Here is a 26,053-nt window from a genome sequence, read left to right as displayed (position 1 = left end):
TTTCGTTTGCAAACCATTGATCAGTTATAAGTCAAAAGTCTCAATGGGGGTGGTAACTGATTCACAAATGGGAAGGGGCCAACAAAAAAAAGGTTTCCATTTAGAAATAGATCGTAGTCTGCTGTCCCTCAAAGGCCGCCATTTCTGTGTTTGTAGCTACTCACAGTGGGCCACAGATTGCACACTGTCTAATTATTAATTAGCCAAGTCATATTGTGACTCTGAGAATGGTGATTTTGTGACTCAGACTATTAGTATGTAGGTTCAGTTCATAGAATCGGAGTCCATTGCCAAAAGTTGGTACGCAATTTGTGAACAGACTCTTAGTAGATCTGATCCTTAGTTATCAAAGTCGAGTTCACCGGTACTGATGGCCCTGGAACGCCACTAGTGAAAAACGGAACCGTCATCCAATATCTTCCAGTAACCACTGAGTACCTCAGAACCCCAAGTCCTCCAAAAATCTGAGGAGCGGTGCACTGCGTCTTCGGTAGCATGGAGCCCTGTGGTAATCTTTTGCTCAAGAGAGGACACATTAATTGACATTTACTTGAGAGTTGAGTGCAGAGACACAGTGAGAAAAGAAGTGATGAACGCAAACATTTTAATAATATTTAAATAAGCTGACTCCTCCAGTGACTCTTTACCAGTGGTACCATGGTTTTTACTTGATTCTGTGGGTATCAGATTGATGGTCGAAGATGATGCAAGGCTATTGTGAAGAAACTGTCTTAGTTGTGCTCTGGCGAATGATAGTCTGTGTGTGAGATGTTGGGGAGTCTGAGTATCACATTAAAGTCTGTGAATTCTGGTGGTTTATGCAGAGGCTCTGTTACTACTGGAAAGCTGAATGCATGTATGGAGGGACATGTGTGATAATGAAGCTTCTTTTGACATGTGTTTTCTGCCATTATTTAGGGACAGGCATCCAGTGGGTAAACCTGATGAAGCCAGTCAGTGTGGACGATAACTTCACCTTTGCACATGTGCTGGGAATGCTCCTTCTAGACTCTGTTCTGTATGGCCTAGTGGCCTGGTATGTGGAGGCAGTCTTCCCAGGAGAGTATGGCATTCCCCAGCCCTGGTACTACTTTTTGACGGTGAGTCCTAGGGGGAAGGTATTCTTAATGAAGTGGGAATCCTTGCTACACCCTTTTGCTTTCCCAGCCAGGTAATGGTGTCCTACAAATGTTCTTTACCTATCACTGTCTATTTTCCTCTGGATTATATAGATCCATTTACTATTTCAGATATTCTTTGATCTTTTTGTCAGTTGTTTTGTTTGAAGTAGTGGAGTCATAGAGGGTTGAAAATATCAAATCATATGAAAAAGTATCTCCTTTAGTTGCTCTGATCTACTTACTGTTGTGCTCTGTTGATAATTTTGCCAGATTTTGCATACATCATATTCTTATGTTACCATTTCTTTTATGACATGCCTTGAATTTTCTGTGACATCTTTGAATCCTCTTATCTCTCATCACCGTGATCTTTGCCTGCACACGAGTCACCTCAGTTCCAGTTTTTAGCACTCACTTAGTCGGTGATCCCTACTTTTTGGTTGGCGGATCTCAGACAAGCTGATTCAGCAACAAAAGCTTGGCATAATCTATTCTGTAAATGTATTGCGTCTTAATTTTGCAGATGAATATGATTTCAACATCCTCCTGCAAATACATTTTTAGGGAAATATGAGCTATGAATTCAACATGTAAACTTTCTTCCTTGAAAGGTATTGTGGGTGCTTACTCCTTTCACTCTTGTGTAGGAGCTTTCCACAGTCCTCCCACCAAATAGTTCATGCACTGTCTTCCTTTACACGCTTGAAACCTGGAGCCAGATAACAAAACCATTTTGCAGTTGCAAACTCTGTGATTCCCATAATCACAGGTTTGTGACTGCAAAATGTTGTGTTTCCATGTATTAAAAATGTTTTGTGATTTGTAGGTGCCTTTCAAAATTACCAGATCGATTAAATATCTTGTTCAAAATTGCAAATGGTAAGTGGCCTTAAAAGCACGTTCCATCTTATTTGCAATTAGATGTATTAATATCTTCCCAGATTGGATTTTTTTATCGGCATTGGTTCCTTTAAGGAATGCTTACTGCTGTATTCTAAAAAAAAAAAAAAAAAATCTGATAATGGAAACAAAGGGATGGTGGTCTACTGTACATTAGTGGTCTACTGTACATTGGTGGCTGCCTGCTGGGTGTTTGTAGCCATTTTTAACGGGTTGTAAATTCATCAGAAAGGTCATTATGCATTATTCATTAGGCAGGTTGTTCTGTGACAGTAAAGATTGACTGCTAAAGGGCGGTGTGCAATTTGTAACCACTTTGTGATATTAATGTGTTCATATTAATGGCCCATAGTCTCTTGTTAGTATTTTTCTTGAATGATTTTCAAAGCTTAGCTATCTGGGCCCAACATGCCAGTGCTTGTGAAAGGATCCTAAGACTAAGTCTGAACCAATTACGAGGCCACCTTAAAAGTAAAAGTTTGCATTTCTGGTGTTTGTGCTCTACTTGCTGTTTGTGTGATGGAGGCTTGCACTGATGCTCCCCATGTGGTAATTGCTGTGTGTCCTTCTGAATCTTGAGAAAAGCCTTTCATTAGGAAAAAGCCAAGACAATTGTCAGTCCATGCTTGCTAAGGTTTGCTGGTTTGACTGTGTCACTAGAGCAAAATGTAGTATTACAGTGCAGGAAAGAGCTGGTAGGGCAAGCAGTGAAAGCACCTCCCCAGTATAATAACATCTGCTTGATCAGAGTCCTTGTGCAAGTATTGACATTGGTATGTTGTAATAAGATACTCTCCTTGAGCACTATACTGCAGAACATGTCTGAGGGATGCTTTCAAAGAGGATACCACTTCAATGCCTCCTCACCCAGTGATTGACATGCATGGTTCGCATCTTTGTTCCAAGCTGTATTCACATCGACGCCCCAGAACAAAGACTTTTAATTTTTTTATGCAATCTACAGAAGCAAATTGATTGTTTTGCAAGACCTGCTTCTGCCTATACTGCACTATGAAATGGGCAAACTTTCGGTGGGAACTTTGCAGTGGTCCATAGACTGCTGTGAAGTTATCAGGCTGTCTGGGAAGTGTGGCCAGCTAGAAGAGGTAACATATGCGTTATTTTGATTAGCTGTCTGAGGCCAATTAGAATGGTCCTAATACATGGTCCTTACACAATGCCCTATGATTGATTGAGTGGCCCATTTCCATTGAAGCCAATCAGAATTAGGTAACTGTCCATATCCAGGACACCCACACAGGTAACCTAAGGCTGTTCCTGTCAAAGGAACGCCTCCTTGCTAAAGATTTCTTGACTGATACACCTGCGATTCCCTCTCCACATGCATTTCTTTTCACATGCGCTTGGTGTTTTGATAAATTCTGCACTTCAATGGGTGACGTTTCCTCCACCACACAGTGTGCATGAGAAGCACAATGATTTTCAAAGGAGTGGCTGATTTCACTCCTGTCTGGATCTCAATGTTGCGGATGCGAATGGGTATGAGGGAAATTGTGAAACAAAACCAGAGGGAGCAGTTCAATTGTAGGGATGCAGGAAAATGCAGACATGATAAATAAAGGTCAGTAATAGAGGGTTCAGTGTAATGTCAAATGTGCAACCACTACAAGAGTAAATAAAAGTAATAACCAAGTTGAAATAGGACCCTTGTATGTCAGAGTGACGGACCGGTAAACATCCAGGTGCATTTTCTAAGACGAAGCAATGGTTCGAAACAGCTGCCACTATCTCCTTTCCTTACATTCATCTCATTCATGATAGTTTACCATAATCTTGTCTGCTTAACAAATAGGTATGTTTCTGTAGTAGGGGATCTCTGTGTATAGTCATAATCTAGTGAATAGTCCCGCCCATGTGCGTGGACCCCGGAGCAATAAAAAATAATCTCTAAAGGTGACAAACCATGCAGACCTGCATACACCTTTAAGAGAGAATTTAACTTAAAGACAGATAATGCAGCCTATACCCACAGGCTACACTGTCCAGTACTTCAACTAGAATTCCACCAACATCCACAAACAGCACTGCCTGTCCAGCTTTTCTCCACATAGGAAAAAACCCTGCCTCTACCAGCAAAAGCCTCTGGAATGATAGAGAGGAAGGAGTGGACAGACAAGCCCCATAGGCTGCCATTATGTGGCTTAGAACAGGATACTGTGCCTTTAAGAAAACTTTCCAGATTTCCAGAACTTTCCCCAGTATCCCAGAATGCCCAGCAGGTCCCATTTACTTTCAGTTCTTTTTTCCGGCTCCTGCTAGCAGGACCCTGGAGCATTGAGCTCTCCCCTTTTCAAGAGTTTATTGTAGTTTTTGTCAATTGTTGTCACTTTTTCAAGTGCTTTGTGGCTGGTACTGTCAACATGCCTGGCTTGTTCGACAAGTGCCCGGAATGTGGTAGAAAGAAGGCTAAAACAGATCCACACGAGGTGTGTATAGGTTGCCTTCGCCAGTCCCACGTGCCTGAAGACTGTGATATATGCCACTCGTTCTCAGCCAGGACCCTGAGGGACAGAATGAAGATAAGGCTTCAAGTCCTGGAGGAGAGAAGGCTGAAGGCACCAGGTGGGTCTGGAGGGGCTTATTTGGCCCATACTGAGGCCTCTGGGGGGCTCCCCAGGGGCAGGAAGACCAGTAAGCGTCCCCTCTCCCCGTCGACGTCGAGGGCGTCGACGGCGACGTCGAGGAGGATGACTACCATCTGTTCGCCGTCCCCCCAGGGCTCTGGGGAGAAGCGGTGTCGACGGTCGACGTCGAGGGACCTGAACAGGCCGCCGTCGACTACATCGGCATCTTCGGCGACGACGCCGTCGACGTCGCCGTCCAGCGGTCGGCGTCGAGATCGGACCGGGCGTCAGCGCTCACTGTCGAGGGGAGATCGCCGTTCGCCGTCGGTGAAGAGGAGACGGTCGACGTCGCCGTCGAAGAGAGAATCGACGTCGAGCCGCTCGAAGTCAAGAAGATCGCCGTCGAGGCGCAGATCGACGTCGAGGCGCAGGTCGCCGTCGAGGCGGAGGTCGCCGTCGAGGCGGAGGTCGCCGTCGAGGCGGAGGTCGCCGTCGAGGCGAAGGTCGCCGTCGAGGCGCAGATCGACGTCGAGGAAGAGAGAGTCATCGGGATCGGTGTACTCTGTGGTGTATACGCCTCCTCGGATGCCTACGTCACCGCCTCCTCCCCCACCACCTCCGACTCCGCCTCCACCACCACCGCCAACACCACCACCTCCACCGCCACCACCGCCTCCGCAGCCGCAGCCACTGCCGCCCCCACCTCGGTCGTTACCACGCACTCCATTGGGGCTGCCGGCGGTTCCCCCGCGGTCGGTTTCCCTTCCGAGGTACCCGACTCCGCCGCAGGGGACTCCGAAGCCGCGACGCCCGCGGTCGCCGGGACCGGCTAGACCGGCGGGCAGACCGAAGCCGAAGAGGTCGCGCTCCCGCTCTCTCAGGAGGAGAAGATCACGGAGCCATGGACGGTCATCGTCGGACTCAGGACGACGCCGTAGGAAGCACAGGTCCAGGTCGCACACGCGATCCTCGACCAGAGACTTTTCCCCGACGCTGTCGGACTCGCCGGGGACTAGGGTGTCTCCGGTGGACGATTTGGTCTCTTTCCAAGAGGTGCTGTTGAGAGGGGCAGCAAAGTTGGGTATCACGGTGACGGTTCCAACACCCACGACGTCCGTGATATTCGAGACGCTTCATAAGAAACATCTGTCTCGCCCTCTACTGCCCCTTGTACCAGGACTGGTGGAACCCGCGTTGGAGTTGTTCCTCACTCCCGCGGTGACGAAGGCCGCTCCCTCCAGGCTCATGAAAAAGTATAGGGCCCCGGAGTCGGACCCTACCTTTTTGAGGGTGGACCCGAAGCCGGATTCGGTCATCGTGACGGCGGCGAGGAAACAACATGCGACCGCCCCTTCATCGACGGTCCCGCCTGACAAAGAAAGCCGCTGGCTGGATTCTGCGGGCAGGAAGGTGTGTGGGACCGCCGCCACCACCATGAAGGCGGCGAGTGCAGGGGCTTTGTTGGGCCGTTACGACCGGGCCCTGTGGGAGTCCCTGCAGCAGTATGCGGACCTGCTGCCCCGAGACAGGGAGGAGGACTTCTTGGAAACAGTGCGCGAAGGCATGCTGGTTTCTAATCAGGTGATCGGCGCGGCGGCGGATGCCTCCTTGTTGGCCGCCCACGCCTACTGTCATGGCGTCCACCAGAGGCGGCATTCTTGACTGCGCCTGACGTCCCTCAAGCCAGAGGCGCAGCACAGAGTGGCCAACCTGCCCTTCTCGGGGGAAACCCTGTTCGGAAAACATGCGGATGATGAGATGGCCCGCATTAAGGCGGAGGCGGAAACCCTGACGGCCGTCGGGTTGGAGAAGGCCGAGAAGAAGAAGCGCCCATTCCAGAGGCGGTTCAGGTCTTCGGGCAGAGGGCGTGGGCAGGGTTCGGGACAGCTGCAGCACCAACAGCAGCAGTTCCGGAAGCCCTTCCAGCAACGCCAGAGGGGTAGAGGAGGCCAGCAGGCGGCTACCACTACCAAGGGCCCGGCCGGGTCTCGGCCCTGAGCGGCTACTTCCCCCTCAACCGTTACCCACTCCAGTGGGGGGAAGCATTCAACTTTTTCCGGCAGAGTGGAGAAAAATTACTCAGGACAAGTGGGTGCTGAATATTGTTTGCAATGGATACAGTCTTCGGTTTATCAGCCCGCCGCCAGCGATTCCGCCGGTCAGCTCTCAGTTCCAGCTGAGAGAGCTCCAGGCGGAGGCAGACATCTTGTTGAGAAAAAAGGCGGTAGAAGAGGTACCTCTGTCTCAAAGGGGAAGAGGTCTGTACTCTCGGTTCTTCCTCGTTCGCAAGAAGGACAAGAACGAGTTCAGGCCCATTCTGGATTTGCGACAGGCAAACAAATGGATTCGCAGAGAGAAGTTTCGCATGCTATCGTTGCATCAGATTTACCCTCAGCTGCAACGGGGAGACTGGCTCTGTGCCATAGATCTACAGGATGCGTACTTCCATGTGCCCATAGCGCGGAAGCACAGGAAGTTCCTGCGATTCCAAGTCGGCGCCAATCACTATCAATACACAGTACTGCCATTCGGGCTAAAGTCTGCGCCCAGGACCTTCTCGAAGTGCATGGCGGTGGTGGCGGCACACCTGCGAAGGAACAAGGTGTTTGTCTACCCGTATCTGGACGATTGGCTGATCAAGGCATCATCCTACTCGGAAGCGCAAGAACACTTCCGGTGGACGTGCGCTTTCTTGCACAAGCTGGGATTACACGTCAACATGTCCAAATCGGTCCCGACTCCGGTCCAGTGCATACAGTACCTGGGAGCCTCCATCGATACGCGGTCAGCAAGCGTGTCTCCTTCGGAGGAGAGACGGTTATCACTCCTTCGGAAGGCTCAGGACCTCAGGACTGCTCCATCGACGACAGTGAGGAAGGTGTCTTCTCTACTGGGATCGATGGCCTCCTGTATCTTCCTCACACCTCACGCACGGCTACACATGAGACCACTGCAGGAGTGCTTGGAGGATCAGTGGGACCAGAGGACAGGCTCTTGGGACGACAAGATACGACTGTCGCTGCATGCTCTTCAGTCTCTGAAGTGGTGGTGTTCGGCGGAAAACCTCCTCAAGGGGGTTCCCTTCCACAAGGACATTCCCACGACGAGTGTCGTGACGGATGCGTCTCTCCAGGGCTGGGGAGCGCATTCCGGGGACTTGCAGATCCAAGGAAAGTGGTCTCCTTTGGAATCGACGTACCACATCAATTTCCTGGAACTCAGATCTGTCTTCCTGGCACTGAAGGCCTTCCTTCCGTCCTTCCAGACCAACTCGCTGCTGATACAGACGGACAATACAACCACGATGTATTACCTCAACAAGCAGGGGGGGTCGAGATCGCGCACTCTGTCGCAGGAGGCGCAGGCGATCTGGCACTGGCTGCTGGCCAGAGGACTGACGATTACGGCCACGCATCTGCCAGGGGTGCAGAATGCTCAGGCGGACGCCTTGAGCAGGCTGATTCAGGAAAACCACGAATGGGTCATAAACGACGAAGTACTAGGAGAAGTCTTCGCAAGGTGGGGGACTCCAGACGTAGATCTGTTCGCCACCGCCGAAAACAGCAAATGCCGAGACTTCGCATCCAGGTACTACCAGCGGGGGACGCTGGGGAATGCGCTATGGATCTATTGGTCGAACAGCTTTCTGTACGCTTTTCCACCCATTCCCCTGATTCCGGCAGTGCTCATCAAGCTGTCCCAGTCCAGGGCGCGGATGATCCTGATCGCCCCGGAGTGGCCCAGGCAGTGGTGGTTCACGGACCTATTTCACCGGTCTCTCCTTCCTCACATGCGGTTGCCGTGCAGGCCGGACCTTCTCACGAAGTTCGGGGGGCGGATGGTGCACCCCAACCTCTCGTCTTTGAGTTTGGCGGCATGGCTCCTGAAATAGTGCAATATGGCCATCTGCATCTACCAGACGATTGTATGGACATACTGAAGGAGTCTAAACGACCTTCCACTAGGACATCTTATGCTTACAAGTGGAAGAGGTTCTGTATCTGGTGTAAGTCCAAGAACTTTGATCCGACGACATGTAAGGAAGATGTCATCCTTCCGTACCTTTTACATCTGGCGCAGTCTGGCCTTAATTTCCATTCCATTAAGGTTCATCTGGCTGCTTTGACTGCTTACAGGAAATGCCCTTCACAGACTTCCTTCTTTCAGATCCCTGTGGTCAAGGATTTTTTGGAAGGCTTGAAGAAAGTGTTTCCTCCCGTCAGACTTCCCTCGCCTTCCTGGGACTTGAATGTGGTGCTGTCCAGACTGATGAAGGAGCCTTTTGAACCCATTCACAAGGCTTCATTGCAGCACCTATCCTGGAAGGCGGCGTTCCTCGTGGCCATTACATCGGCCCGCAGGGTGAGTGAACTTCAGGCATTATGTTGTCAAGAACCTTATACTGTATTTCATGCTGCTAAGGTTGTGATGCGTACTCACCCTAAATTTCTTCCTAAGGTTATCTCTGATTTTCATGTCAACCAGACCATAACTTTACCTACGTTCTTTCAGAATCCCTCTTCGCCAGCGGAAAGGTCTCTCCATTCCCTGGATGTTCGGAGGGTGTTGAAATTCTATCTGGATAAGACCAAGGATATTCGTAGGTCTGACCAATTGTTTGTTAATTATGGATCAGTCAGGACTGGTCTTGCGACCTCTAAGCAGTCCATTTCTCGGTGGATTGTGTCCTGCATACAATTGTGTTATCAAAAGGCTAATAAGATCTTAGGGGGTAAACCTAAGGCTCATTCCACCAGGGGCAAAGCTGCCACGACGGCTTTGCTGCGTAATGTTCCTATTGCGGAAATCTGCAAGGCGGCCACTTGGAAGTCGGTCCATACCTTTGCTGCGCATTACTGTCTGGACTCGGATGCCAGGGCAGATGCTCAGGTTGGGCAGGCTTCGCTGCGAAATTTGTTCGCACAGTAGTGGTTTTGTCTTGTTGTTCTCCACCGCTGTTGTTGTGTGGGGATGGGCTTGCCATTCTATTCACTAGATTATGACTATACACAGAGATCCCCTACTACAGAAGGAGTAGTTTCTTTTCTGTAACTCCAGTTCTGTAGTAGGGGTATCTCTGTTATAGTCATAAGCGCCCGCCCTCCTCCCCGGTGGAGAGATAATGATTCGTATGTAGAATGCTACAGGTCTGGCTTCAAAAAGAACTGAAAGTAAATGGGACCTGCTGGGCATTCTGGGATACTGGGGAAAGTTGTGGAAATCTGGAAAGTTTTCTTAAAGGCACAGTATCCTGTTCTAAGCCACATAATGGCAGCCTATGGGGCTTGTCTGTCCACTCCTTCCTCTCTATCATTCCAGAGGCTTTTGCTGGTAGAGGCAGGGTTTTTTCCTATGTGGAGAAAAGCTGGACAGGCAGTGCTGTTTGTGGATGTTGTTGGAATTCTAGTTGAAGTACTGGACAGTGTAGCCTGTGGGTATAGGCTGCATCATCTGTCTTTAACTTAAATTCTCTCTTAAAGGTGTATGCAGGTCTGCATGGTTTGTCACCTTTAGAGATTATTTTTTATTGCTCCGGGGTCCACGCACATGGGCGGGACTATTCACTAGATTATGACTATAACAGAGATACCCCTACTACAGAACTGGAGTTACAGAAAAGAAACTACTCCTTCTTGATCAATTTGTTCTGGCTGACAACCCCAATACCCTTTTATGACAATAGGTTGTGCAATACTGCAAGAACAGTATTCTTAGCAGAAACTGGTAATAGCTTTGTGTGGCTATTATTCAACATCTGGCCTTTGGTAGTAGAATTCACAGAATAGTGTTAAAAAAGTGTGATAGAGTCCTGCTATGCAAGTCATCAATATTTAATTACGTTTTCAGTTTCATGCTTCTATATTCTCAATATGTACATAGTATTACTCTAGTGTGCTTGCCTTCTATCCTTGGTAACTTGTTGAGAAAGGTTGCATAAAAAAACACTCAAAATAACGTGTTCAAGGCATGTGTGCTGTAGATATACATGCTTTGCAGACTCCTCCCATCTAGTGTTGGTCCGATGTTTGCAAGTTGTTTTTCTTCGAAGAAGTCTTCCCTAGTCATGAGGTAAGGTGATTCCTCCTTTCGGTGATAGTGCGCATGGTCATCGACTCCATTGTTAGATTTGTTTCCGCCATTGGGTTCGGATGTATATTGCTGCACTCCGGTTCCAAACTGTTTTTCGGGTTCCCCTCGACGCACAATACTCTCTACCTCAATGGTATTGTTTCAGTATGCGTTCCCACTTCTCCGCGTATCATTTTTGACATCGGAATCGACCTATCGCAAAGCTTCGTGGACGGCCTTCGAGGCCTAACTGCACTCGGTTAGCTCTCTGACAATGGATCCGACTCCGATTAAATTCTGTCCTCTTTGCCACAAGAAGTATCTGCGCACCGACTCGCACAAAGTGTGCAACTTGTGATTGTCACCCGAGCACAAAGGAGAAAATTGTGACGCTTGCAGATCGTTTTGATCAAAGAAGACTCTTTGCGATTGTTGGCTTGACGTCGGGAGATGCAGCATTGAAGACACGCCGGACATCTTCGGTGAAGATGCCGGCCAAGGAGATATCGAGGCATCGGCGCCAGAGGAGGAGTAAGCCTTCTCTGAACAAGATTCAGGCTGCAAACCCAAGATCGACCTCAACGCCGAAAAACTGCCGCAGGGTCAAGGTGACGTAAGTACCGAAGACCCCGTGCCCCCACAAACTATCTTGAAAAAACATAAAGCTTCTGCTCCACGTCTGTCTTCTGGCCAAGGTCGGCACCGAGACGACATTTCAGACGCCCGCCCTCGGGCCTGGCAGCAAAACCACCAGTCAAGACTTCTGGCTCGGTACAGATTCGACAAAAACCCTCTCCGGAGCCGAAAGCCTCCGGTTCCAAGCATAAGCCCAGCACAGAGCCAAAATCTCCTGCGCCGAAGGGTCCGCATCCGTCAGCACCAAAATCACTGGCACTGAAACATTAAAATACTCCTTCGGATCCAAAGGTGGACATTATTCCAATTAACACCCGATCCAAAGCAAAAAAGACTGCATATTAACCCTGATACTGGTCATATTCACATAAAGCCATCCCAAAAACGCAAGCTTCAAGAAGAGGACATTTCTTACAAAAACCCCTTGAAGAAAAAAACTGTGGCAACAAGGCCTTTTTTTAATTTTCCATCACCCCCACCTCCACCACCTTCATCACCACCTGAGAATCCTTTACAGATTACACTTCAAGATTCTCCTCAATCTCATCATGACAATGTTGATGCAGGTGATCGGGGAATAAATATTCCAATGGATCCATGGACAGATTACATACTGGATCTCCCAGGTGACACCGATCCAGACTTGTACCCAGCCAAACCATCTCCTCCAGACGACAATGCATCACACCATGAACTCATTGCCAGGGCTGCACATTACCATGGGGTAGAGCTCCACAAAGAATCACTAGAATCAGATTTCTTGTTTGAGACACTAGCATCCACACATAGGTCATCACAATCGCTCCCAATGCCTAAAGGCATGATGCTACATGCTGACGAAATTTTTAAAGACCCAGTCAGAGCCTGCATTTTAACTCCTGGAGTGGACAATAAATATGAAGCCTCTCCTACAGACCCCATCTTTATCAAAGGACAATTGCCTTTAGATTTCCTAATGGTATCAAACGCTCTTAAGCAAGCAAATTCTCAAACTGCAGGGGTGCTCCTCCACCAGATAAGGAGTCCAAACTAATTGACGCCCCTGGAAAGCGCATAGCTGCTAAAGCAGCAAATCAATGGCGCATTGCAAATACCCAAGGCCTTTTAGCTAGGTATGACAGGGCACACTGGGATGAAATGGAGCAACTGCTTCAATACCTCTCAGATGAGCATAAGGCTAAAGCACAGGACTTGGTAAATGAGGGTAAGCGCATTTCTAATTCCTCTATTCGATGTGCTCTAGATGCTGCAGATACCACAGCTAGGGAGATTGACACCAGCATCATGCTCATGAGACACGCTTGGTTGAGGATCTCAGGTTTTAAACCCGAGATCCAGCATTCAATTCTTAACACACACTTCAATAAGGAACACCTATTTGGCCCTAACGTTGACCAGGCATTAGAAAAGATGAAAAAGGACACTGAAGCCGCTAAATCTATGGGAGCACTTCAAACTGCACCCGACAGAGGTGCTTTTCGTCGCTCCTTCTACAGAGGAGGGTCAAAAACAACTTCCCCAGATCAAAATACCTCCACCTACAAAAGTAATAACCAGTCCTCTCTCTTCAGAGTTTTTTTCGAGGAGGAGGTTATAGTGGCAACAACTTCAAAGGTAGTGGTAAGGGCAACACACCTGGTAACTCCCCTTCCCCCAACAAACCGTGACTTACCTACGCTTCCCCCCGATTTATACCACACCTGTCGGGGGAAAACTTCACTAATTTCTCCCCATTTGGCAGTGTATAACATCAGACAAATGTTATGTTATGTTATGTTATTTTAATTTATTGAGCGCACAGATACTCGGGAGTGTCCCGGCGCTAACAACAGAAAAAGGCAACCATCCCACGAAATTCATCAAAACGGCAAGGTCTTCAGGGATTTCCTGAACAAGAGAGGATCACGAATGGCCCTCAAAGACATGGTGAACCATGGTACACCACCCTGTTAGAGCTGTCACTAGTTCCACATCAGAAACTACACCTAAACTCCAGTCTCCTCACACAGAGCTATGGAGAAATCAGAACATCCAAATCCCAAAGAACTGAATTTAGCAATCTGGCTCTTGAAGTCATAGAGTTTGGTTATTTAAATTTACCACCAGAGTGTATGAATATTCTAAAAGAAGCAAGAAAGCCTACCACCAGAGCTTGCTATGCCGCAAAATGGAAACGATTTGCTGTATAGTGCAATAACAACAAAATCAATCTTTTAGATGCTTCTATACAAAACATTACTTGTTACACTTGCAACAAACAGTTCTGGCTTACACGTCTATTCGTTTGCACCTTGCAGCAGTAGCTGCGTACTTACAAAATAGACAACATTTGTTACTATTTAGAGTTTCAGTAATCAAGGCCTTCATGGAAGGCTTAACAAGGGCAATAACACCAAAGATTCCCCCTGCCGAAGTATGCAATCTCAACATTGTTCTCACATGGCTCATGGGTCCACCTTTTGAACCAATACACAAGTGCCCTTTACAGTTCCTATCATGGAAAATTGCATTCCTCATTGCTATTACATCACTGAGGAGAGTTGATGAGCTACAGGCATTAACATTAGAAGAACCTTTCTTTCAGCCACATAAAGATAGGATAGTTCTTCATACCAATACAAAATTCCTTCCCAAGGTAGTTTCTGCTTTTCATACAAACCAATCGGTTGAGTTACCAGTTTTCTTTCCTCAACCTGATTCTGTGGCAGAACGGGCTCTTCACATGCTTGATGTTAAGAAAGCTTTACTATACTACATAGATAGAACAAAAGACTTTTGCAAAACAAAATAACTTTTTGTTGCATTTGCTCCACCCCACAAGGGCAATCCCATTTCAAAGTCTGGTATTGCCAGATGGATTGTGAAATGCATTCAAACTTGCTATATTAAGGCTAAAAGAACTTTAACTATACCCCCTAGAGCGCATTCCACTTGCAAAATAGGGGCGTCAGTGGGCTTTTCAGGCAACATCCCTCTAGCTGGCATATGTAAAGCAGCTACATGGTCTACACAACATACATTTACCAAACACTATTGTGTAGATGTGTTAGCACCTCAACAGGCTACTGTAGACCTAGCAGTACACAAAACACTATTTCAAACACCTCAACATCTACAGGTTAGCCACCACTTTGGGAGTATACTGTTTTATAGTCTATGCAGAGCGATACCAAAGTGGATGATGGACGGAGCGTTTGAGCAAATCAAACACTCACCCCCAGTCAACTGAACTGGGTTTAATCCATCATCATTCTTTAGCTCACTCCACCACCCCAGTTCAGACATGGCCATATGCAAATCAGTCTGACCCTGTGCCTCATGGGAACAGTCCAGCCCGAACTGCCAAGCCATGTCAGCCAGGAATCAAATTATCCTGGCTGAAGAGGGGTGAAACCCCGAAACCGGTCCTAGGATGCTTGTTTCCAGTCCAGGGAGGACCTGGCTTGGCAGTTCGGGCTGGACTGTTCCCATGAGGCACAGGGTCAAGACTGATTTGCATATGGCTGGGTTCAAACTGGAATGGCATGGTGAGCAAAAAAACGATGGATTTAGGCCTAGATCTCTGTACTGGGGTGAATGCATGACATTGTTCTGCATTCTGTCCATCAACTGTTGTTTTTGCATTCTAGTCTATGCAGAGCATGTGTATCTACCGCACGCATGCCTCTAACGGATAATGTTACTTACCCAGTAAGCATCTGGTTTGGCATGTAGAGCTGTAGATTCACATGTGCCCATCCGCCTGTACCTGTAGTTGCAGTTCTTAATTATACGTTCATATGCATGGACATCGCTATACTACACTTACTTACTCCATTCTCATCCTCTTGCGGGAAAACAATCTAACAATGGAGCCGATGACAATGCGCACTAGCACCGAAAGGAGGAGTCACCTTACCTCATGACTAGGAAAGACTTGTTCGAAGAAAAACAACTTGCAAACAGCCGGACCCAACACTAGATGGCAGGAGTATGCAGAGCATGTGAATCTACAGCTCTACATGCCAAGAACAGATGCTTACTTGGTGAGCAGCATTATCCGTTCAACAGTTGCTGTTACTTTAACATTTTCATTAGGTACCCAACTTTTGTATCTCTTTCTTGTTAAATGCCACACACCTATCTAAATGCCACCAACCATTCAAGCCCAGTTCTGTTTTTTCGACAAACAGGCAGGACTGCATGGTGGGCATATCCTGCCACACGCCTTATTTCCCTGGAGGTTTCCAAATTGTGCTCCCATTTTAGAAGGTGTATTATTTCAGTTCTTCATTTTCTATTCCATTTGTTGCTGAATGGAAAAATGGTTTCCTCCAACTCAACCCCATGCAGGAGGCAGCCTATTCCAAGCAATTTTCTTCAGTTTATGAAATTCATAAACTTGCCGATTTTTCAATTAGTGATTTAATGTCCATTACACACAGGAACTCTGCCAAAGTTGTTGCAGTCAAGGCACATGGGGGATGTGGAAGCTAGGACTGGTGCAGCCTGAGACCATTGACTTTGTGACAGAACACTCCCTGTCTGATCTGGTAAAAGCAGTTTGGTACCGGCTGTGTCCCCTATTTTGACACTGCTTATCAATAACAGCCTCAATACCAGAGTGAGTGCTGCCTCTCCTGTCCCAGGGAGTTCAGCAGGCATTTTATAAAATAAATCATCAACGTGTATGCACCTGCAATAATTTTTTGCTGTGAAAGTGCCTAGCCAAAAACATTTTCTAACTCATTTAAGATAGTTTGCTGTTAAAGAGGAGAACCTTGGCTTCCAAGCACTAGGTAAGAAGTGTGATCATTGTGAGATCAAACAGGTTCCTGGACCATTTGGATTTCCAGGGGAAGGCCAATAGAACTACTGCCAAATCCTTACCATTTGATTTACTTTAGTGAGACAATTTTCACATACAGATGTTGCCTGGGACCTGTACGCCTACAGCATGTAGCCCAAAAACATCCATATATTTCACAAACATAAAGAAAATTGGGATATTCCTGGTTAGAGAAAAGGAATTATCATTCTTTGAAAAAGGTCCTCATCTCATGCAGTCCTTAGTTATAGGATTTTATTAAGCACACATATAACCCGAGGGTCTCAAAGTGCTAGGCTAAACTCAAGAACATAGAGGAAAAAGAATGAAGGTAGCAAACAGGGAGAGGAGAGATCAGAACAGCCAGGTTGTAAGAGTCTTACGACATTTTCTGTGGTTGGTTTTCATACGTAGATGCAAAGGGAGTGAATTCCACTGGGTGGGGACAAAATAGGAAAAAGATCTCCCGCCATTCCTAGCGGTACGGATCTTAAAAGGTATAAGAAGATGTTTGTTGGCGGATCTAAGGTTTCTGGTGGGGTTAAACCAGATCAGTTTTTTTTGCAAGATAGTGTGGTCCATTCCCGTAAATGGTTTTGTGGACCAGGTAGTTGATCTTGTAGATTATACATTTCCTGACGGGAAGCCAATGAAGATCTCTCAAACTTGGTATTGAGGGGGATCGGGAGGGTAGATTTAAAACAAGTCTGGCAGCTGTTTTTTGAAGGACCTGTAGTTTGGTGGGGAGCTCTGCATTTGATGGAGGCCATTAGAACGTTTCCATAGTCTAGCCGACTGATGATTCATCCTTGAACCAGCGGCATCCGAGATGCCAATGGAACCCATTGGAAGATCTTACAGAGACTGCGCATTAGTCCATAGCAAATGCCTGTCACATGCCCGTCACATGATTAAAATGGTCAGTCATGGAAAGGTGGTTGTCAATCATCACCCAAAGATTACAAACCGCCGACTTGGGAGATGGACAGGGGCCAAGATTAGGAGGCCACCAATCACTTGACCACAGGGTTTGTGCTTTGCCAAAGAGGATGATTTCCGTCTTGCTGGCGTTAAGTTGCAGATGATTAGTTTGCATCCAGATGTGTATGTCGGACATACACTTAATAAATCGGAGTTTGGTGTCCGTTGGATCTGGGTCTAGCGTGATTACTAGTTGTGTATCGTCGGCATATGACACCGTGTCGAAGCCATACGATCTGATCACTCTAGCTAGGGGTGCCACGTACAGATTGAAGAGCGTGGGGCTTAAGATAGAACCATGGGGACACCCTTGTCTATCACTTGGCTACGGGAGACAAAAGTGCCAACATGTACTTTCGAAGACTGATCAGTTAGATTGCTCCTAAGCCAGTTCAATGCATTGCCCCTGACACCCATCTCCCACAGACGATTCACAAGCGTACTGTAAGAGATGGTGTCCAAGGCCGCCGATAGATCAAGTAGAACCAGAATGGCTGACCGACCAGCGTCAAGAGAGAGTCTGATGTTGTCGACTACCTCTAACAGAGCAGTTTCCGTGCTGTGTGCGGCCCGAAACCCAGATTGGGGAGAGTCAAATAGTTTATTATTCTCTAGATAAGTGGTGAGTTGTTTGTTAATAAGAGACTCCAAGACTTCCCCCAAAAAAGGGAGAAGGGAGATGGGCCGATAGTTATTTGGTTCTTTGGGGTTGAGGGTAGACTTCTTTAAAATAGGCTTGACCATGGCCGCTTTCCATTTTGTGGGGACCATTGAGTGGCATAAGGATAGATTAATAAGCTTAGTAGGCCTGTGAGGAGGGCGGGCCCAATTATAGACAGAATGTGGGGAGAGACGGGGTCGGCAGGTGAGCCTGATTTGATCTTATAAAGGGAAGTACTAACTTCCTCTTGTGTGAATTCAGTGAATTCGTTTAGGGAAGTTAGAATAAAAGTGTGATCACAGGCGGACCGATGGTACAGACGTTCACATGCCTGGTTAGGTAAGAGACTGTAAATGTTATTGATTTTATTCTCAAAGAAGGTGTACAGAGTGTCTACCCAGTCTTGCGAGATGGATTGTTCAGACTGACATGAGATGGGGCTGGTGAATTCTTTTAATATTTTATAGTGTTCTTTATGGGAGTTGGAGGCCTTATTTATTCTGTTGCCTAGATAGTTTTTTATTGGCTGTTGCATTATGATCAAGATAGCGTCTATGACTTCAGTTCAGTTCATAGACTTTATTCGGGTAACTTAATACCCATAAAAGCACAACATCTTAACGAAAAATATCAATAACAAAATGGAAGATTGACAATACACAATAATCTAACATTTATAGTAATATGGCTATAACAATTAATGAATTTGATGACATGTTAAAAAGAAACTTCATTGGTAATAGATAGATGATTTTCTGTTAATAAAACAATGTATCAGCTAACAATAACACAGAGATAGTCAGTCAGATGAGGGCTCAGGGATCGGACATAGTCTTACGTACTCTAATGGCAATTCTCAGGAAAGTGCTTGTGCGAAGGATCAGCTCTTCATCAGCCAGGGAAACTAAGCATGTATAAGCATTATCCAGACTGATAGGCCTTCTCTTTTTAAAAAATGGGTTTAAGAGCCACTTTGTATATTTAATAAATGTAAAATTGATTGGCCACTCACCCCATCACAAGGGCATGGTACATGGTCAAGATTATGATGATAACCGAGAGGGAAGCACAATGCAAATCTAACAGTTCCTGTTCTAAGGCGGAATAATAGGCTCCTTTCCCAATAGCTCATGTGTAGGGTGAGATATATAGGTAGGAAGTGATAATCCTGTTCAATGGACATGTAACTGAGAACAGAAGATTTCTTAGATTCCAGGCCAATCCTTTCTTTATTATATAAAAAGTAAAGCACATCTCTAAGCTCCTTTTTTGGCACAGTGTCAGCTATATTTGGTTTTAGGAAAATATTTCCTTTGTTGACACTGCACAATCTTTGGTATACTCCACTAAGCCAGGGGATTTCCATCCCTTTGTCACCCAAAAGGCAATCATTAATAATCTCTCTGGTAAGGAAGGCAGCCTGGTTCTTCCATACCGATAGCCAAAAAAGGGCAGGATGAGCGCGTATAAAATCCGATATATAATTAAGATTGAGTTCTCTGTGGCAGATGTATTGTGGGGTAGAGATTGGGATACCCAGAAGTTTTCTACAAAACCTATTTTCTTCCTGCTGAATGCAGGAACAGTTTACAGTACCCCAAAGCTCAGCCCCGTAAGTCGCAACAGGGACACACTGTAGTTTAAAAAAAAATTAAATGGCTGATATAGCGCCAGTGGTCTTTGGGCGGGGAAGACTAAGAATTGAGTTGGTGGCCTTTGAGAACTTGCTCCTGGAGTGGGCAAGATGCTCAGTCCAGGAGCCGTTCGCAGCAAAGACCAAACCAAGATATGGAAATGTACATGTACTTGTCAATTTCTGACTACCCACTACAATAGAACTTAACTGTCGCTTCCCAGGACCACAGGACATTAAGAATGATTTATTAAAATTAACACATAAGTCCAGGCTATCCATGTACTCAACAAAAGTCCGTACTAGCCTACGCAGGGAATTCGGAGTGCGGCCTATGAGGACCGCATCATCTGCGTATAATAACACAGGAAGGGTTTTACCATTGATCATGGGAACTTCATAGGTCGAGGTTTTGAGCAGTTTGTTCAGCCCATTAATATAAATAATAAAAAGGAGGGGGGCCAAGACGCAACCCTGTCTGACCCCCTTTCCTACCTTAATTACCCCCGAAACCTCGCCACTCATACCAATCCGCACCTGCGCCTGGAGGTCTTTATGGAGGTAGGCTAGGAAATGTACCAGAGGTTCATCCAAACCATATGCCAAAAGAATTGCCCAGAGCTTCGACCTATTGACAAGGTCGAACGCTGAGGACAGGTCCATAAAGGCCATGTACACCGGGGATTTCCGTGCAATGGTGTATTTCCCAATAACCAGATTAAGATTGAGGCATTGCTCATTGGTACCCACCTTGCTACGGAAACCTAACTGACAGTGCTCTAAGATACTATTTTCCTCTGTCCAGGTTGAAATTTTATTACACAGGACTCTTCCTAATATTTTTAAAGTGTTATCGATTAATGAGATCGGCCTATAGTTACTAGGCTGGGACCGATCTCCCTTTTTAAAAATTGGGACTATAATACTCTTAGCCCATGTGTCTGGTAACGTGGCTTGTGTTAGACTATTAAAAACATTTAAAAGTAGTGGGGCCCAAAAGTCTGGTTTCCATTTTATTAAATCAATTGGTAGCCCATCAGGGCCGGGTGCTTTGTTCCCAATGCTCTGTTGGATAGCCTCTTCTATGTCAGAGATAGTTAACTCAATAGTGGTAAAAGGGCCATAATCATGTTGGTCGGGCTCTGGTTGCGGGGTAGCATACATTTTTGAGAAATGATTTTCCCAGGTCTCGCTTGATATATTACAACTAATGGGAGTTAATAGCTGACCCATCGATCGAAGCTCCCTTACTGTGGACCAAAAAATGTTGCCCTTTTTTGTACTTCTAGCCTGGGATAGAGTTTCCCAGCGTTCGTTTAGGAGGGTTCCCTTCCTTTTCCGGATTGCAATGTTATATTCCCTCCTTGCCGATTGTACGTCTGTGTCCCACCTTGGGTTGAGTGACAGTGCCCTGCGAAGATTTCTATTGGCCCGTACACACTCACGGTCGAACCATTTGGGGTTATTTACTGCCAATAAGGCGGGTTTAGACAGGAGTGTTTTGATAGCTAGGCACAGTTTTGAAAAGTCTTGAACTACCTCAGTATGTGCGGTGTGTAGTGACAAGCAGGAATTAATGAGATGCATGTTACCTCTAACTAACGTTTTAAAAAGTTCACCGCTGTCAACGCCCTTCCAAACTAGTCTCAAATTATCAGTTTAGGGTATGAGATTTTTTGCTCCGCATTCGAGGGAGAGCACAGGCCGAGGTGCAAAGCTCAGCATTATTTTAATGGGGTTATGATCCCCATAATCCGTTTCAATTACTTCAGTGGCCATTAGTTGGTCTTCAAGGCAAGGAGAAATAAAAATAAAATCAATGGTTGACGAGCAGCCCCTTCCCCTAAATGTTGGCAATTTTTTATTAGTGGTATTAGGGCTGCTCACCAAATCCATAACATTAGAAAAGTTATTTGATTTTAGAAACATGTTCAACTCTGCTCCCCTACGGGACGAGGGCCCAGTATTACTTGTTCCTTTGGCATGCGCCACACCATTAATTATAGCATTAAAATCTCCTCCCAAGAGAATCCCAATAGGTCCCTCCATGTTTTGCTGACTATCTAGGTTAGAAATAAAATCAAAAAGCCCAATGAAGATCCTGTTGGGAACCGAATAAAAATCATTGTTATAAAAATTTACCAAATATAAGCAAACCTTCCTTTTAAAAAAGACAACTTGATAGTTTCTACTATTAGTTGGGAGAGCCTTAAAACTGCCGCCAGCGGCCACATTAATCCCAATGAATAGCCCCCCGGATGGTCTTCCCAATTTAGGGATGGGGGCTACTATACTAAAACAATGGAACCCTTCAGTATGAATATCTTCAGTGGCCCAGGTCTCCTGTAACATGACTACGTCTTGTTCCTTTACTAGGCGCAACCAGTCTTGTTCTCCAAGGCTGGATTGAAGCCCCGCCACGTTCCAACTTAGAATGCTCAGGTTGGCTCCCATGTTTGCCATAGTTGGAACCAATTTATCATTAGAAGATGGAAATACGGTATCTAAATGATCCCCCGCATAAGCCTGTGAATTAGTCGGCAACAGTTGTTGTCAGTCCTGGGCATCCAAGTTGGAAAGTACATGGAACCTATTTGCTGCCAGGGGTATTACATGAGCATCCCTAAACGGTGAAACTGGTGGTTTGTAAAAATAACCTAAGGGAAGTGCGCAAATATCGGTATGTTGTAAAAAGGATTGCTCTTAAGTACTAAGTAAATGACGGACCGTGTGTGGTCTACAAAAATTAAGGACAATGCAGTCACCGCTGATGTTCTTATCTGAGAGGCCAACCCACCCTACTCTTCTCGCCATGATGATTTCAATCATTGAAGAGGGGTGGAAACCTTTATGTTTACGTAGCCAATCTACAGATTTGGTTGCGGAGGTCTGACCAGGATTCCCTCTGTCCCTCAGCAAGGTTGGGAACACCAGCCAATACCAACACATAAGGACTAGAAGCCGGTGGCAGGCTCAGCACGTCTGTGTTGGGACTTGGGTGTGTGTCTCTAAGGTGGTCCATAACCACATTATTTTGGTCAGCCTCAATAGTTCCCTGCTGAGGCAAGTTACAATTCACACTACCTAGTGTCACATTGAAATCATTGGGATTACGCATATGGGGTATGCCCAGGCTTCCCCTCTGTATGGCAATAGGATTTGGCACAAGTAAGTTATTTTGATTACAACGGGAAACACTAGGATTGACGACGAAGGATGTAGCCTGGAGAGCGAGAGCGACATCCATCGGTTGCGTAGCAGGCACATATTTGTTGGCCGCTGATGGTATATTGTTCCCTCGTCCCGCGCAATCAGAAACTTTGTACAACCTCCCACCGCTTAAGTTGTCCACAATACGGTCCAATTGATTACATTTCCCCCACAACAATTCAACATTTTTATCAATCACATCCTTGAGGGTAACCAACGTAGACTCTAGAGCTTCCATGGCGAACCCTGTTTGTGTGACTCCCCTGCAGCACCTGTGTTGGCCTTATTGCACATGGGTTCAAAAATACTGTCTGTCTGGGTTGCTACTGAATTTGTAATGGCAGCCACGACAATGTTTGAGTTCCCAGCCGGTTGGCGGCCTTTAACATTTTTAGAGTTAGGTTTAGCAGAGGAGGCATGCTTTTTTTAATAGATTGATCGCTTAATTTAATGTTCCTTTGTGCCTTAGCGGCATTTCCCCTAGTATTAATACAGGGTACATCTAAAACAGGCACATTAGGGGAATTTTCAAATGGTAAAAGTGAGTTAGAGGAAACAGAGGCAGGTCTTGCTGGAGATATATTTAGTGATATGTTTGGTGTGTTCGGACGAATTGTGTTGACATTAGCGGAACCCCCCAGCGACAAACGAGATTGTAGCGTGGCAGGGTCCAGAGACAACCTTCTTTCAGTCAGATGGATTTCATGAGTTAAAAGTGATTCAGCCCTTACAATGAATGCGTCCAGGGTCCCGGCTACACCTTTTAATTTACTCATTTTGCAACACAAGATGTAGTAGCCCAATTACACAATTGTGGGCCCACCGAACAACGGCTAATGCAATAGGCAGTAAGCGGCTTCACAGTACCTTAACTCCAGATGTCCGTAGGTGGAGGGACAGAACAACAATGACAGCCTCTGCTGAGACCAAATAACGTGGCCCAGCCCAGCCTCCTTCAGCCTCGGACGGGCTCAGACAGGCCCGTCTTGGCCCGGTCTTCGCCCAGGCCCAGCCCGGGCACGCCACGCGCGCGTCCCGCGCTGCGGGACCGCTTCCCCGGTTTTCTCGTCCCTCCAGGGACTATCTGTAAAGTGCAGTGCGTCTTGGGTGCCAGGGGCCAGGGGCCGTCTGCAAATAAGCAGCAGGGTTCAGAGTCGGTCTCCCGAGCTGCGGGACCGCTTCCCCGGTTTTCTCGTCCTTCCAGGGACTATCTGTAAAGTGCAGTGCGTCTTGGGTGCCAGGGGCCGTGTGCAAATAAGCAGCAGGGTTCAGAGTCGGTCTGTGACTTAATTTATAGGCCTGTCTGTCTTCAGCGCTTTTGGAATGCCTCCACTTACGTTCGACTTTCCTGGTCGCTAGCTTATCAGATTTTAAGTCGGCCGTAAACCAAGGTGATGTTTTATGATTACGTTTGACTTTAGTTACGAGAGCAATGATGTCAAGGGCCTGAGTAATTGCCATCTTAAAGGTTTCAACTTCAGAATTTAAGTTGTCTATATTGAGCTGGGAGGGAGTGGTCATATGGTGAGAAAGGGTAGCTAAGCTAACTTTATTCCATGGCCTACTCCATTTCGGTTCTTTACAGGGATTACTGTGAATGGGAGGTTTCTGTAGAGAGAATTTTAATAGGTGATGGCCTGACCAAAGAACTGGGATGGCAGACTCCACTTTGATATGGGGGGAGTTGGTGAACAGGAAGTCAAGGATGTGACCTGCTGAATGAGTAGGGCCGACTACCAACTAATGGAGGCCCAGAGTATTTAAACTAGAGATAAGTGTGCTGGTGTGGATGTCGGATAAAAGTTCAGCATGATGATTAAAGTCTCCGAGTAGGAGAAAACTATCGGCTGCTAATACATGAGGCTTAATGGTCTCAATCAGATGATTAGTGAAATTGATTTTAGCACCAGGGGGACGATACAGTTAGGACCCTCTCCAGGACCCCTTGGTTGAGAGCTCCATTCTAAAGATACAGATTTCTCCCCGTTCCTGGAGAAAGGTTTCCAGTATGCTAAATTTGGAATGAGCTCTGAAAGCAATTGCTAGGCCGCCACCTCTCTTGTTGTTCCTCTCTTGTTGTTCCTATCGAGTCTGAGCAACTGATAATCCAGAGGGAAGGCAGTTGCAATGTCAGGAAGGCCGGACTTGTGGAGCCACGTTTTGGTGACAAAGAAAAAGTCTGATTTCTCGAAATCTAGTAGACTCCATATTTTGAGAGCATGTTTAGGGATCGAGCGGGCATTGCAATATAACCCTATTGCTTGATTTGGTGAATCTATCAGATTACCATCTGCGAGGTCGATCGAACGTGATTTAAAAAGAGGGGGCAGAGTGTTAGGGGGGGTTTCCTGCCTCCTTTGTGTACTTCTTCCATTGTGCACCACAAGAAAGCACAAGGAAACAGGCAAAAACGAGAAGGATAACAGAAGTGAAATAGCAATACAGGTATCACTTTGAGCTTTATCTGAGATACGATTTGAACCTTTGGATTCTTCTTTTTGGTCAAGAGTTTGAGCCTTTGCAGTAGTATTTAGTCAAGCCTGTTGATTTTATTTCTCCACTACATAAGTGTTTTCAGAATCTGTTCCCTTGCTTTTCACCAGATATCCCTAGCTCACCATCTTTAATATTTGAGACATGTTCAGTTTCCCAGATCTCTAGTTTCCTGTGTCTACAACACTGTGAATAGTGGTATTCCTTTGATTCCATTGGCAGCTACATCCATGTCACCACCAATGGCTTCAACATCTCCCTGGTCCACTGCGTAGAATACTACTGTGGACCCTGGAATCAACAAAGTAAAATAAGCAACCTATAAGATCTGATTTGTTATTTTGATAACCTGGTCCTTTGCATTGTAACATTGCAACACTTATTTAAATAACAAGTTGTGATCGCAGCTAGCTCTCAACACACTCGCAGCCAGGACACTGTTGGTCTCAATGCCAGGAGGTACAGAGAAGAAAACAGGAAACAGTCCTTTTCACTCTATGTATCCAGGATCAGGAACAACATCCCTGTATCCACCTAGACAGCCGCAATCCTCATTCAGTTCAGGAAAGAGCTAAAGGTGTGCCTCTTCAAAAAACACTAGACCTCATCTCCTTGGGTATTTCCTCCATCCCTCTGAGATCAGCATCTCACATGCCACTCCCCTATCTTTTCCAATGTAACACTTTGTTTATGTTCCTTTTCCCTATTGGCCTTGTACAGCTCTCTTTTGCCATTTAGCAGGATTTCCCTATATAAATCCCACATCACTTCATTTATATTCAAGTTTACAGGTTACAGATCCTGTCTCACAACCAGTAGTGGTGCACAGGGTTCCAAGTAGACCCCAACCAAAGAAACAGCAAATGTGAACATTAACCCTAGCTCCAAGGATTTAGAAGGCACACCCCTCCAAGCAAAGCTGTTTATTGGAAGTTTTGTAAAAAGCAATTTAAGCTC

General features: G+C 46.3%; 1 protein-coding gene across 7 annotated transcripts in view; it reads left to right on the top strand.

Annotated features, from left to right (window-relative positions):
- The window catches only part of ABCA3 (ATP binding cassette subfamily A member 3), a 477,048-nt gene that overhangs the window by 263,264 nt on the left and 187,731 nt on the right, over positions 1–26,053 (top strand). For all 7 annotated transcript variants that reach the window (XM_085632155.1, XM_085632148.1, XM_085632149.1 and 4 more), the window contains one exon: positions 919–1,100. In XM_085632155.1, coding sequence (XP_085488281.1) covers positions 919–1,100 — 182 coding nt within the window. The remainder of the gene's footprint in view (positions 1–918; positions 1,101–26,053) is intronic.

The sequence above is a fragment of the Triturus cristatus genome, chromosome 10, assembly GCF_964204655.1.
Source record: "Triturus cristatus chromosome 10, aTriCri1.1, whole genome shotgun sequence".
Lineage (NCBI taxonomy): Eukaryota > Metazoa > Chordata > Amphibia > Caudata > Salamandridae > Triturus > Triturus cristatus.
This window is presented reverse-complemented; position numbering and strand designations above follow the sequence as displayed.